Source organism: Cryptomeria japonica, unplaced genomic scaffold, assembly GCF_030272615.1.
Source record: "Cryptomeria japonica unplaced genomic scaffold, Sugi_1.0 HiC_scaffold_520, whole genome shotgun sequence".
Taxonomy (NCBI): Eukaryota; Viridiplantae; Streptophyta; class Pinopsida; order Cupressales; family Cupressaceae; genus Cryptomeria; species Cryptomeria japonica.
In genome coordinates, this window is record NW_026729334.1 from 55280 (window position 1) to 69079 (window position 13800).

At 31.1% G+C, this 13800-nt stretch overlaps 1 protein-coding gene across 1 annotated transcript; it reads right to left on the reverse strand.

Annotated features, from left to right (window-relative positions):
• Positions 1 to 9402: 9402 nt before the first annotated feature.
• Positions 9403 to 10458, reverse strand: LOC131872121 (F-box/kelch-repeat protein SKIP20-like). Its single transcript, XM_059216035.1, has one exon. The coding sequence runs from the start codon at positions 10456 to 10458 to the stop codon at positions 9403 to 9405; it is 1056 nt and encodes a 351-aa protein (XP_059072018.1).
• Positions 10459 to 13800: the final 3342 nt, after the last annotated feature.

Below are 13800 nucleotides of genomic sequence, written 5' to 3' on the forward strand. Positions count from 1 at the left end.
TTTTTTAATATATTATATAATTCTTATGTGTATTATAATATTATTAGATTAAATTATATTAATTTCTTATACTATTATTTTGATTAATAATAATATAAATATTTTAATTTCTTTGCATTTTATCTAATTTATCTATTATTTATATTAATCTCTATGACTAATACATATGCTAATTTTCATTTTATGATATGTATATTATAACTTTTATTTTTTATTATATTTATTTTCTTATAACTTTGTTCACTATTGAAATTTAAATACTAAGTTTAAAATAATAGTGCTCTAACAGCTATAACATATTGTTATAATACTATCCAAGAATTCTAAAGGGGCGTTGCACATGAAGAATGATTCTCTAGCAATATGTCAAAACATATATGGATTTTAATTATAATATAACTAATGAGGCAATGCTACAATATATTTTTGTTTTATCTTTAATATCGTATCAACTATCCTATCCCTTGAAATTCCTATAGATACAAGTGCTAGTAATAGTAATATTAGATATGATAGATTGCTGGCCATTTTGTGATCTAATATTTTAATAATATATCAGATATGAGAGTCACCTCTTAATCCAATATTTTCATAATAATAATATATCAGATATATTTTCATATTATATCCAATATAACAATTTAATTAGTTTTTTTAATCTTTTATTTTATCTTTTTACTGCCTATAATATTGTAATATTTCTTATTCCAGCTCATTCAAAGGGGGAACATGACAAGGGATTTGAATATTTACCCCTCTACACAGTTTTTTAACAAGTGTTTTTAATCCTATAAGATAGAGAGATCATATATCTTAAACCAGCGAGTTTGATGCTAACACAAGCATTCACTACTCGACATTCCTTAGTTTCCCAACTAAAGTCCTAAGATTTATAATAAGAGTTTGTGTTTGTAACCATTTTAGCTTCTCTTTGAATTCTTCAGTGTCTCCTTATAATTCTCCAATATCCAATTGATTGTAGATTTCGTAGTGTTCTCAATCTCTTCTGCTTTTGTAGCCATAATCATTCCTCTAAGCCTCTGTTCTTTGTCTTTATTCCTGCCTTCATAGATGAAGTTTTTAAGTGCATGTCTCGATTGGTATTTAAGAGCAACCTATTCATCTTCGTATCTATATCTCTCTGCATCAAGTTTCATTCTAATCATTTCATCCGTACTCAATCTTTAATGGTCCTTGGTAATCATTATCTCTTTTCACCCGCCACTTTGTTTGGGGAAGACACCTTCAATATCCCATTGCAATTTGTATCAAAACTCACATCAATTTTTTATTTTCCCCTAATATCTATTGGTATCCCAGACACATTTAATTTTCTAATCAAATTATTGTCCTCTACATCAACTCTCTCCCCTTTGTAGACACGAATTAGGACATTTGTTTGGCAGTCTTCGGACAGAAAGAAGGTCACTATTTTCTTTAAAGGAATTTTGATGTTTCTAGGAACTATCAAACTCATGATACATCCTTTTAATTCAATGCCTAAGCTCAATGGTGTGACATCTCGAAGAAGTACATCTCAACCTTGGCCAGCCAATACAACAACCTGTACAACAGCTCCATGAGCTACCGCTTCATCTTGGTCAATTGTTCTTCACAATTTTTTGTGGCCAAACAACTCTGCAATCAATTGTTGTAGCTTTGGAATACGGGCGGAACCTCGTACTAGAAAAACTTCATCAATTTCATTTTCTATCATTCTTGCATTGGCTAAACATGATCTGAAACCATCAATGAATTTATGGTAGAGATCTCGGTTAAGATCTTCAAAGTTGGCTCTACTAATTTTGGAAGAAAAATTAATGTCTCCAATGAGGCAAACAATCTCCAGAATTGTTTCCGTAGCAACAGAAAGAGTTATTTTGGCCTTTTCGCATGTTGTACGAAGTCTGCAAACTGCTCTTGCATTTGTGCCAATTTCCTTTTTATGCTTCAGTTTGAATTACTCAGCAAAATGATTGAACAATGTGTTATTAAAATCTTCACCACCCAGATGATTGTCTCCTCCAACTGTTCTAACATGAAGTGTTCCCTTCACGATAATAATTACTGAAACACCAATACATGTTAAGTACATAATGAGTGCTTGAAAACAAAAAACATTAAAAAAAAAAACTACTGCTGGAACTTTTATTATTCCCATACAAGACAAGTTGCAGAGAAAATGTAACTTTTTAATTTAGTAAAATAAATTATATTTACAATTACCACTCAAAACAAGTGGTTCAAAATTCAATATTTATTGAATTTACATGTACATATACACCACTGCTGGTACATAATATGACAATATAAAAACAAATGTTAACTTTTTAAAACTTCAAACTGCACTTTCTCCCAGATTTCATTTCACATCATCATGCCTTTTCCATGTCCACTATTGGTACATGCATTTGCAATAACCAATGTAAGGCTCCCTAGTAACCAAAAAAACCAAAAAATAAAATTCAACAAATAAGAAACATTGAAGCGAGTGTGTAAATGAGACATAAAAAACACAACCAAACTGAATTCATTATGCCATCATTTAAATAAGAATATTTAAGGACACAATTCATGAAGCCACAGTTCACCTGCATCTTCCATCTTTCCAGTCATGTAAAGCACCAATAATATCTATTTTTTAACATATCACAGTTAAATCTTTAGCTCTTTCATCTCCTAATATTTTTTTGTCCCTATTATATTTATATATATATAGTATAAATATCAAATGACGATCTATGTGGCATGGAGGATTTCATTGTAATGATTTTTTTTCATTTCATACACATGTTATGCATATACATACATACATGCCTGATGCATTTCCATTAATTATTTTCATGATCAATTATGAATTTCTAATTTATTGATGAATGATGCATTTTTGGTATCATTTTCATGATTTCCATCACATTATAAAGCATTAATCATAACAGAAAATGCCAAATGTTGGATTCATGTCTTATTTTATTTGGAACCCTTTCATTTTTTATCATGATAATTTAATGTGATTATTGCCATGTCGTTGAGGGTTTTCATTTCAAATCTCTCTATCATTTTATATTGTGATTACAACCATACTCATTTCAAATCTTCGGAGTAAAGAATACCAAAACATACACATGAACACACATGTATTCATAAACTGGTCTGTTTATATATATCTCAAACAGTATAAATTTTAAATGAGGATCTATATAGGCATTTATTTATTTTCCTACAAATCCATATGCATGTCTATCTACATAATGCATATGCATACATATATACATAATGCATATAAATGCATACATACATAATAGTGTATATATATACATATATACAAAATAAACCATGAATATATATACACACATACATAAAATTCACATACATATACACACCTTATGCATATACATATGTAAACAGCTGATGTAGTAACATACATACATAATTTGATGTTCAATAATGGATCTATGCTCCTTCTTACCTACACTTAGCTTATTTTTTTCAATATTTTTGTTAATGGCATTGAGTGTAACATTTCAATGATCTCTCATACTTTATAATACATAATCCATTACATAGAAAGCCAAAAGGATAGATTACTGCATGCATTTCTTCAAAATCCTAGATATTTAGTCAAGACATTTAATTGACATACTGTCATTGACTCAAAATATTTAGCTTGTACACCATTTATAGACAGTTAGACCCATTGTCATGACACATAGTCAAAAGATGAGTACTAGTTTGGGTGTAGTACCTCCCATCATGTATCAATAAATAAAAACATATTAGTTGCCATGGTTGAGGGACAAGGAAATTCCTAAACCATAATCCCTAATACATTCCATATCATCTTCAAAAAATAGGTTGCGATTAGAGACATAAAACACATTAATTATTCCAAAATCATCTTTTGTCACATAATACTTGAAAATGGACCACACTTCTTACATATTATCATCCTTTCCCTCCCTATTCAAGTCAAATATTTATCCCAGATAGCCAAAAATATCACCCATCCATATATCCTTCAACACATTAGAAACATAAAGCCAATTTTATTTAACAATCAACTTCCTCCCAACCATTCTAGTCACAGCCAGCGAGCCAACCATTTAGATCAATGGCATGAAAAACTCTCAATAAACCTCTCCATCATGCACATGATTACCATAATTTGTATAGCACCTTTTTGGTAAAATTAAAAAATAAGTTCATAATAAACATAATATTTAATAAAATTCTATTCATTGGAAAGATTGCTTCAACGACTACCATACTACATTCTGGGTTGTCAATATTATTCCATTTGAGCCTTCAACTAGAGGTTTGAAGGCCAAAAATTTGCAAAAAACTATAGAAAGTTTCAAAGAAGTGTTAAAAAGGGGTTCGAATGAAGGGTGGTACGAGCAAACCCCCCCCTTTTTAGGGGGGTTCAAATGAAGGGGGTTCAAGCGAAACCTGCCAATATAATAAATTTTTTACATAAACAGGATTTAAAGGTAGTTCACTCGAAAGAGGGGGTTCGAGTGAAGTGGGGGGTTTGCTCGAACCCCAAAGGGTAGTTCATTCGAACACCCCCACTTCGCTTGAACCCCCTCCAAATTTTTTTCCTATGATCACGTTTTTCCTTCGTGGGTGAAAGTGGGAATGATTATTGTGAACTCGCCCTATGGGTAGGTTCCCATCATGGTTTTTCCCTTAACTCTGTTTTCCACATCAAAAATATTGGTTTTATGTATGATATTGATGTGTTGTTGTTTCATGTTCTAATTGTTAATTATCAGATCTTATTTGTAGTTTAAGTTGTAGAAGTTTAGGGTGCAAACTGATTCACTCCCCCCTCTCAGTTTCCTACTTCTTGCCAACAATTGGTATCAAATCTAGATCCTTTGGAAGAAGCTTGATTTCTTGAGCAGATCTTGGATGGCAGCCTTTTCTTTGAAGAAGGATAGTCCAAGACTTGATGAAACAAACTATACTCTCTAGAAGAGCCAAATGCAAGTTCATTTGAGATGCATTCGAGAAGAGTATTGGAAGATCACTAAGAATGTATATAATGGTCCCTAGAATGGTGCTTCTACTCTAGATGAAGTCAAGGAAGCAGAATACAACATCAAAGTGAAGGAAGAATTGTTGAGTGCCTTGTTAGATTCTAAGATGACTAATATGATGGATCTTGAAATCGCTCATGAGATTTGGAATCAAATGTAGAAAGTGAATGAGCTTGTGTGTGGAATCAAATGTGCGGGTAGAGTCCTTAAAGAATCTGAGATTGTTGCTAAAGTATTGAGATCCTTGCCTCTTTCTTATAAACATAAGGCTGTTGATATTGATTAGATTTGAAGTGTGTCAAATGTGATAAGAGACATGTTGGTTGGTAAGTTTGCTTCTTTTGAGTTGAGTGAGTTTGGTGATCGTCTTCCTAAGACTAAATCTTCCTTCAAAGCTACTGTATCTGACAAGCAAAGATATGATTGGGGATAAATTTCTACAATATTATCTAGATATGAGAAAGAGATAAAAGAGATGGAAGATAAAGAAAGAGAGCTTTATGAGCTTGAAGCACTTATTGCTAGAAGATTACCTAAATATGTTGGTAAGTATGAAGGTAAGTTGCCTCTTAAAATATTTTCATGTAATAAGATAGGACATTTTGTATCAAGTTGTTCAGAAAGAGATAGAAATCCCAAGAAGTCATTCAAGCCATATAAGCCTAAATATCAGAAGAAGTGTTATTATGCTATTGATGAAGGTGTGACAGATGATGAGTCAGATAAGGGAAATTTAGGAGATGAATTTGTGTTCATTTATATCAAGGAAAATGATCCTATAACTATAGATTCTACAATCTACATTAATGAGGAGAAAGCCTTAGCTGCTAAAGTAGAATAGAAAGATGAATTGGTAATTGAAATTGGTTTCTCTCATCATATGATAGGTGATAATAGTATATTTGTGAACTTTGAAGAGTATGATGGTTGTCTAATAGGATTTGGTAATAACAAATCTTGTGTAATTCGTGGTAGTGGTTCCATTTCTCTTGATGGTAAGCACAATACTAATGATGTGTTATATGTCGAAGGATTAAAGCACAACCTTTTGAGTGTTTGTTAGATGGTTGATAAGGGATATACCTTACAATATAAGAATGGTAAATGTGAGACCTTGAGTAGATCTGAAACTAAGATTGCATCAGGAACACATACTAAAGCTAATATCTTTCACTTGAATCCTGGTGGTAAAACTTGTTTGATTGCTCAGATTGATGAAAGTTGGTTATGGAATAAATGGATGTGTCATGTAAATTTTGATTGCATGGTTAACATAAGTTCTACTAGAGCTGTAAGAGATTTACTAAAGTTTATAAAGCCTTCTAATTTGGTATGTAAGGAATGTCAATTAGGGAAGCCGACAAGGGTTACTTATAAGTGAAAATCATGATGAAATCCATCTAACTAATTTAATGCATCATTCTTAATAAGACAACCCTACCATTGGAAATTATGAGATCTATGGTGGATGTGTATCGATTATCAAATTAAGTGAAAATCATGGAAGTATCCAAAAGGCCTCTATTAGACAAGAAACTTTTACTAAAAATAAAATCTAGAAGAACATCTCAAATGGAGACACCAATTAGGCTATTGGCTTGCAAAAGGTAGATGACCTTCCTACGTGAAATAAAAGATACGAGGTTGTGCATAATATTGAGGTATGAGCACCCAATTGTGTTATATGCAATCAAATTGATGCCTGGGGAGGGTTTCATAATGGAAGATCATAGGTATCGAGTTAATTTTGATATCTAGTCAATGTTCTTGGCCATTTCTCTAGACAAAGGTTTGAGCAATACTATGGCCAAAAAGCTAATTAAAGCAATATTTAAGAACCAATTTTTGGGAGGCCTAGATGACATTGTAAGAAATATTGATAATATCTAGATCCAATTACCCAAACATTTTGATAAAAAGGACAAAGATGTTCCAAAACTACCAGTAATCTTCCTCTTCAGTTTTATATTTTCTATAACTAATTTCTTGATCAATATATGGGGACTAGCCCTACCAATAGTTTATCTATCAAAAAAATAATTATATTATATTATATTATTTTAAACATACTAAATATTGCATTAACATGACCTAAAAAATGACCTCAAAAATTGTGTTAAAAATGTGGAACCATGAAATCTAAAAAATAAGATGTAATTTTTTTTAACCAATTACATTCAACAAAAGAGTTTCTATGATTAAAAAAACTAAATATCATTCATCTTAACTTAAAAATAAAATAAAAATTAAAACAAATAAAAAAATTCACAATTCTTATTTGTGGAGAAACAAATCAATAATAACCAATAGTACTAGTCTAATGGTAAGTACTAATAAGATAAGTTTTAGGTGAACAAAATAATAAAGTAAAATAAGAGATATATTCACTATATTTATATTGATTTTATTATAATTATTTATAATTAATAACATTTTTTTCAATTTAATATTATTATAATTTGATAACATAAAATATTTATTGAACGTGGTAAACTCTTAAATTAAAATAGTTTTATATGGTTATTCCGAATTTATCTTTAAAATGTAATAAAATTTAAATAATTAATTTAAATACTATAATTTAGAAATAATATAAGAATCACTTTACTATTATTTTAATTTTCCATTAAATAAAAAATAATAAATTTAATTATTCTATACAGCTAGATATGGCCTATAAAAAAATAATTTTGTTATTCATAGAAAATTGGAAGCCATTTCAAATTTTTAGAAACTTATATTGATTATAGAAGAATTGTATAAAGTGACTAAAATATATCTTGTACAAATGATGGATATGTACCATAAGTTATTAGTAATGAATTTACATTTTGTGGTTTTTCACATTTTATAAATCACATGTATCAAATAATTTAATTAATTAATGTTTCAAGCATTCTTTTAATAAATTTATATTCATTAAATGTTTTTTTTGTTTAAAAGAATAATCAACATTATTGGCTAACATCACATCCTTGCTCAATGAGAAATTCCTTTATCATTAACATTTATTGATTAGGTTTACACATAAAAAAAAGGATCAAATATCAAATCTTCAAAATAGACATCTATTGAAGTGGTTAGACATGTATTGATTATGTTTCATGCTTGACAAGACAACCCTACCATTCGAAGTTGCAAGAATTATGGTGGATGTGAATCAATTATCGAATACAATGAAAATCATGGAAGTAGCCAGACAACCTTTATTATACATGAAAGCTTTACTAAGAAGAAAATCCAGAAGAACATCTCAAATGGAGACACCACTTAGGATATTGGCTTCCAGAAGGCAGATGGCCTTCCTAGGTGAAATAACAAATAATAGATTCTGCACAATACTCAGGTATAAGCACTTGCTTGTGTTATATGCAATCAAATTGGTGCTTGGGGAGGATTTCATAATGGTATATCATAGGTATCGAGTTAATTCTGATATCTAGGTTTGAGCAATCTTGTAGCCAAAAAGCTAATTAAAGTGATGTTTAAGAACCAATTTTTTTGGAGGCGTAGATGATATTCTCAGAAATATTGATAATTTTTGGATGCCATTACCCACATTTTGATAAAAAGGACTAATATGTTCCAAAACTCCCAATCACCTTAATAGATGACGAAGACGAATATAAGTTCTTAGTAATGAATTTATATTTTATGATTTTTTACATTATATAGATCACATTTATCAAATAATTTAATCAACTTATGTTTCAATTATTTTTTTAGTTAACTTATATGTGTCAAATGTTTAAAAAAAAAGAGAATAATCATATTATTGGCTAACATCACATTCCTGCTCAATGAGAAATTTCTTTTTCATAAACACTTATTGCTTAGGTTCACAACATCAAAAAGGATTAAATATTAAATCTTCAAAATAGACATATATTGAAGTGGCTAGAATACTATTATTTTTCACTTAAAATTTTAAATATAAAAAAAATATTAAGATTTAAAATTTTAAATACAAATCAAACATTAACATAACAAATGTAATCTCATATTATATATCAAATACAAAACCAAAAAATATACTATTAGATCATTTTTTATATATTTTATTTTAAATATATTTACATAAACAATATATATTATAAAGAAAAGAAGTATCTCAAATTTTAAGTATTTATAAAATATTAAAAATTAAAATCAAATCAAAAAATAAAATCAAGAAACAAAATAGGAAATAGTATGATAAATCCTATTTCAATCACATTTGAGAAAATAAATATTATAAAGAAATTATATTAATAAAATATTTAAGACACAAGTAACTTAAAACAAAATATTAGCTTAATATATTTAAAAGCGATACAAGGAGGCTATAAAAATATCAAAGTTTACTTGTTAACCACATCTATCAAATTTGCACAGCAGCAGACTTTGTTGATAAAAAACTAAAAGTTGGAAACTCTGCAGGCATCTCGATTTGAATCCATCTCTTATCCAGGAGATTAAAAAGATAGTACACTGAACTTCTGTTATTCAGGACATCTACAAAAATACTATCACGGAACAACACAGCACGGTCCACAGCCCCAATTTGAGAAGGATATTGTCCGACTGTAGCAAATAATTTTTTGGCAAAATCGAATTCTTCTAAGACTAGAGTGTGCCTCCTCAACCCAAACCAATACAACCTCCCAAAAGCAGATATACAGTTCACAACATGCTCACCGGTATTGTCAGTATCTATGGTTTTCCATAGTCGTGTTTGAGGATCGTAAACTTGTAAGCTGCGCCCATGATCGGGGACTACATAAAGCCTGTCATCAACAAACTCAGCAACACAGTAATATTGAGGGCTATCGGGATTCATACGAGGTAAAACGTCCCATTTGTTTTCCTCTACATTGAAAACATAAGATTCCAGTAGATGGGGACTGATGGGGTTCTGAAAAAGATTCTCGACACCACCGGTAATATAGACAAGACCTTTAGGAGACGGTGACACTGCGCATGCAGACTGGTATCGACGGAAAGGCATGTCGCAGCCGAGCCGCCATTTGCGAGATAAAAAATCAAACATCAAAACAGTTGCTCTGTCTTCGTACTTGTTGGAAAGCCCCATAGCAACCAGATAATGTTTTGATCTAACGTATACAAAATTGAACTCATCCAAATAGACTTCCCAATCTGAAATAAACTCTTCCGGGGCTCGGGGCAGTCTTTCCAGCCAATTCCCATGCGGGTAGTAAATAATTACTTCCCAATTACTTGGTCTCTCTGTTAGATGAAAATAAGCTATTCCCTCCTCGCACTCATTATGGCGCTGTCGCTCTTTATAGAAGTTGGGACTGCTCAGCACAGCGTTCCAACTCTTGCAGACGGCCCTAAGGTGGTTGTGGAATTTGTAAGGAACTTTTATGAGGCATTGCACTATCAAATCTTTTGGGAGACCTGGTATAATATTCATTTTGATCGAACTGTCCGTTGATATATTTAGGAGCCCTCAATCATATTCATATATATATATATATTGAAAAGAAACGTCATGCAGCATGATTAAAACACCTTTCGCTAAAATAATTATCTATTTGTTAAATTTAATTTACAATAGTCTCAAATTTTTGTTAGTTATTACTTCGTTACGTTAGAGTGGAGGAAAAGAAAATGGTTTTTTTGGGGGCACACCTTTCATTTTTTAATTTTATTTTCACTTGGAGCAAAGCTTATCACAGTTCCGCTTTATTCTAGTTTATTTGTATTAAATTTTAAAATTTTAATAGTTTATTTTAATTAAGTAATTGAAGGATCAATACATGTACAATCAGAGCTCTGGTAAGGGACATTGAGCAGTAGAAGATACTAGTAAAATATTAGCGACCAGCAGCGGGATTTGAGAAAAATCACACTTTGATGGTACCGATAGTAGATATGTAAAGATGTTACATGGGAAATAACGATAATTGTTTGATGTATTTTGAGTTTTGGCACAGGAATATTGTCTGTGATGGCCTCTCCCTCGAGCTACGGTAAAGGACAGAGAGGAGAAGAAAAAGGGGAGGTAAGAGTAGGTGAAAGTAGGAGCGAGTAGACTCCAAGGATGCGTTTTTAGATGCTCAACATAGAATTTGGTTTAGAGCATGGACATGTTGCTTTCCATTGGCTTTCTAGAGGCTTTGTCAAATCCAATATGAGACCCCAACCAATCTGTGAGGGGAGGAACACCTTAAATTGTTTGGGATATGATTTAATACTCTCTACATCATGAAAATGAGCGGGTGGAGAATCAATTTTCGGTAAAAATTGTTAAGATGTTAATTGAAACATTTTGCCTATCTTTTGGTTGATGATAGGAGTGCAAAGCTTGTAAAAACCTTAATCTTCTTTTCTTTTGGTGGGTTTGGCTACATTTGCTGAGTTTGCCACTTAACTTTTTTGCACTGAATTTGTTCAAGTAGCTAAATCCACATGCTTTTTTAATTCTTGTTTAAACCAGCCAATACTAATTAGAACAAGTTTTGTGATGCACTAAGAGTGCTAGATTGAATAGAGACAAATGTAGGGCATGTCAGTTAAATCGGGTTGAATCTAAAGGTGATGTTAAATATGTATGTTGCATAGTAGAGATCGTGACTTCATAGTCTGTATTTGATTTCACATGAAAGAAGATTATTGAATTCTATATTTTTCTAGGATGGTCTTAATTGGCTCAAAGTCTTATAATTTCAAAGTATTCTCATATTCTACCCTAATGGCAAATCAACATATAATGCAATAACAATTATAAATTTCAGGTTGTGCATGTTTTGATAATTCTTATATGTTTAAGTTGTTCATGATTCATTGAATTTGATTGTTATAGCCTCATTAAGAGCAAGTCTTATGAATGACTAAGAATTGGTTTTTTCCTATGCACTTCCTATGAACTGATACTAGTATTAGTATTGCAAATGTTTTGATTAGGGAGTGAGGCTTACTTTTTACAATGCAGGGAAGGGTAAATGAGGACATGTTCATTCTATTTTCTGGAAGAGCAACAATATTGTTAACACTTAAAAGTATGGCATTGGTAGCCTTTAAAGGTATGATATTGGCAGAAAGCGTACCTTGCAGACATAATCTATCCTAGGACTATAATGAGTAGTTATGAACTTCAAATTATAGGGTATCATTTTAACCTCTCCTTTTTGTCTCCCATATACTCATGATGGTTTGATCTCTTCAAATGGGCGCTTGCATTCATAGTACGTTTTGCTATTTTTAGTAGATTTTTTAATAGCCTACTTTCTTGGGTTTCAAAACTTTGGCTACTAGTTTTTTCTCTCTGGAGTTGCTCAATGTGATATGAGTTAAAAGGCAATCTACAATAACTACATATCTTTCTTTGTCATAAAATTGTAACATTGTTCGTCATGGAAAAGTGTTGATCATTATTATAAAGTGGTAAGGAAGTATTGACCTCGAGGACAAAAATTGGCTTCGTGTTTAGCATCTGCCAGGGGATTGAAATAGCATTGTTTGAATTTATGTTGCTTTGAACAAGTATTGAGAATGAACTTGGCATTATAAAAAAATGATACTTGAAACTGACAAAATTGACTATAAAGAGTACAAGATTTATAGGGATTAAGTGGAATACAATAACATTCATAGCATGAGCATTTGAACAAGAGTTGTGGCCTTTTTTCTAACAATGTTTAAGATATTTTCTATTATTTCCTCATGAGCCCATTTTGATTGATTTACAGAATTGGTGGTATCTAGTGCATGGAGGATAGACCTATTATGAAAGGAATGTTGGTCTTTATGTGGTAAAGGAGAAATTGTGAGTTCAGGGATTGTTACATATCTTCAAAAAAATGTTGTCACTAGTCCATCCCTTGAATGCCTATCTAAAGGTATTCAAAGTGAAATTGTATGGACATAAAATTTGGAGTCAACAATTATATCTTAGTTAAGAAAACTTTGACATATTAGAGAAGTTGAATCATTGCATTTATCTATCAACTAGGAAGACATAGCATCTTCCATTTGCTTGATACTAGATTGAAAACATTTGGGGTTTTGTCATTTGAGGCACTATACTTATATTTTTTAAATAATGCTATACAGTTATTCATAGATGCATGTTTATTGGGTTGTTTGATCTAAATTAACATTGCAATCTTAGCTAATGAAATTTCCTTTCTCCTACAACTTGTAATTTGTTCCTCTTGGCATGTACTATTTTCCAAATGATCTGCCATTGTATTGAAATGTCTTCCTTTTATATATGAACTAGAAATGTGTCAAAGTCACCAGTCACCAATCCTCTACAGGACTTGTAAAAATATAAAATTTTGATTCCCAAGTGTGGATGTTGCAGTGAAGAGATCAAAATCATCTTTTGTCCACATCCAACTAACACTAGTAGGGAAGAAATGAGTTAAAACAAAACAACCCTTTTGTGGAGGTAAACATTTTTTCCCTTCTCAATGCATCACTTTGGCACTTTGTTTTCATTATTTAATTACCAAAGGCAAAAGGTATGGTGTAGAATCCTTGTATACAATTAAAAAGAAAAAAATCAAAGCCAAAGAAAATACCAATGATCTTTGATCAGAACCCCTTGTAGAAACTAAACATTCGTGTAAAATACTCTTACATGCTTGCTAAAACATCCTGCAATGAACACACTAGACTCCCTTCTCATCTAGAGATACAACAGTAGATCATGAAATGGTACAAAAGCAAGCTTGTGAGAAATTATGATGCATGACACACCTATTGCAAAATTTGAATTCATTCTTGGCTTGAAGCAAGTCATTGGCTC

Bases quoted from the DNA above. Each gene is read 5' to 3' on its own strand.
- LOC131872121 (XM_059216035.1), bottom strand. From the start codon at position 10,458: ATGAATATTATACCAGGTCTCCCAAAAGATTTGATAGTGCAATGCCTC.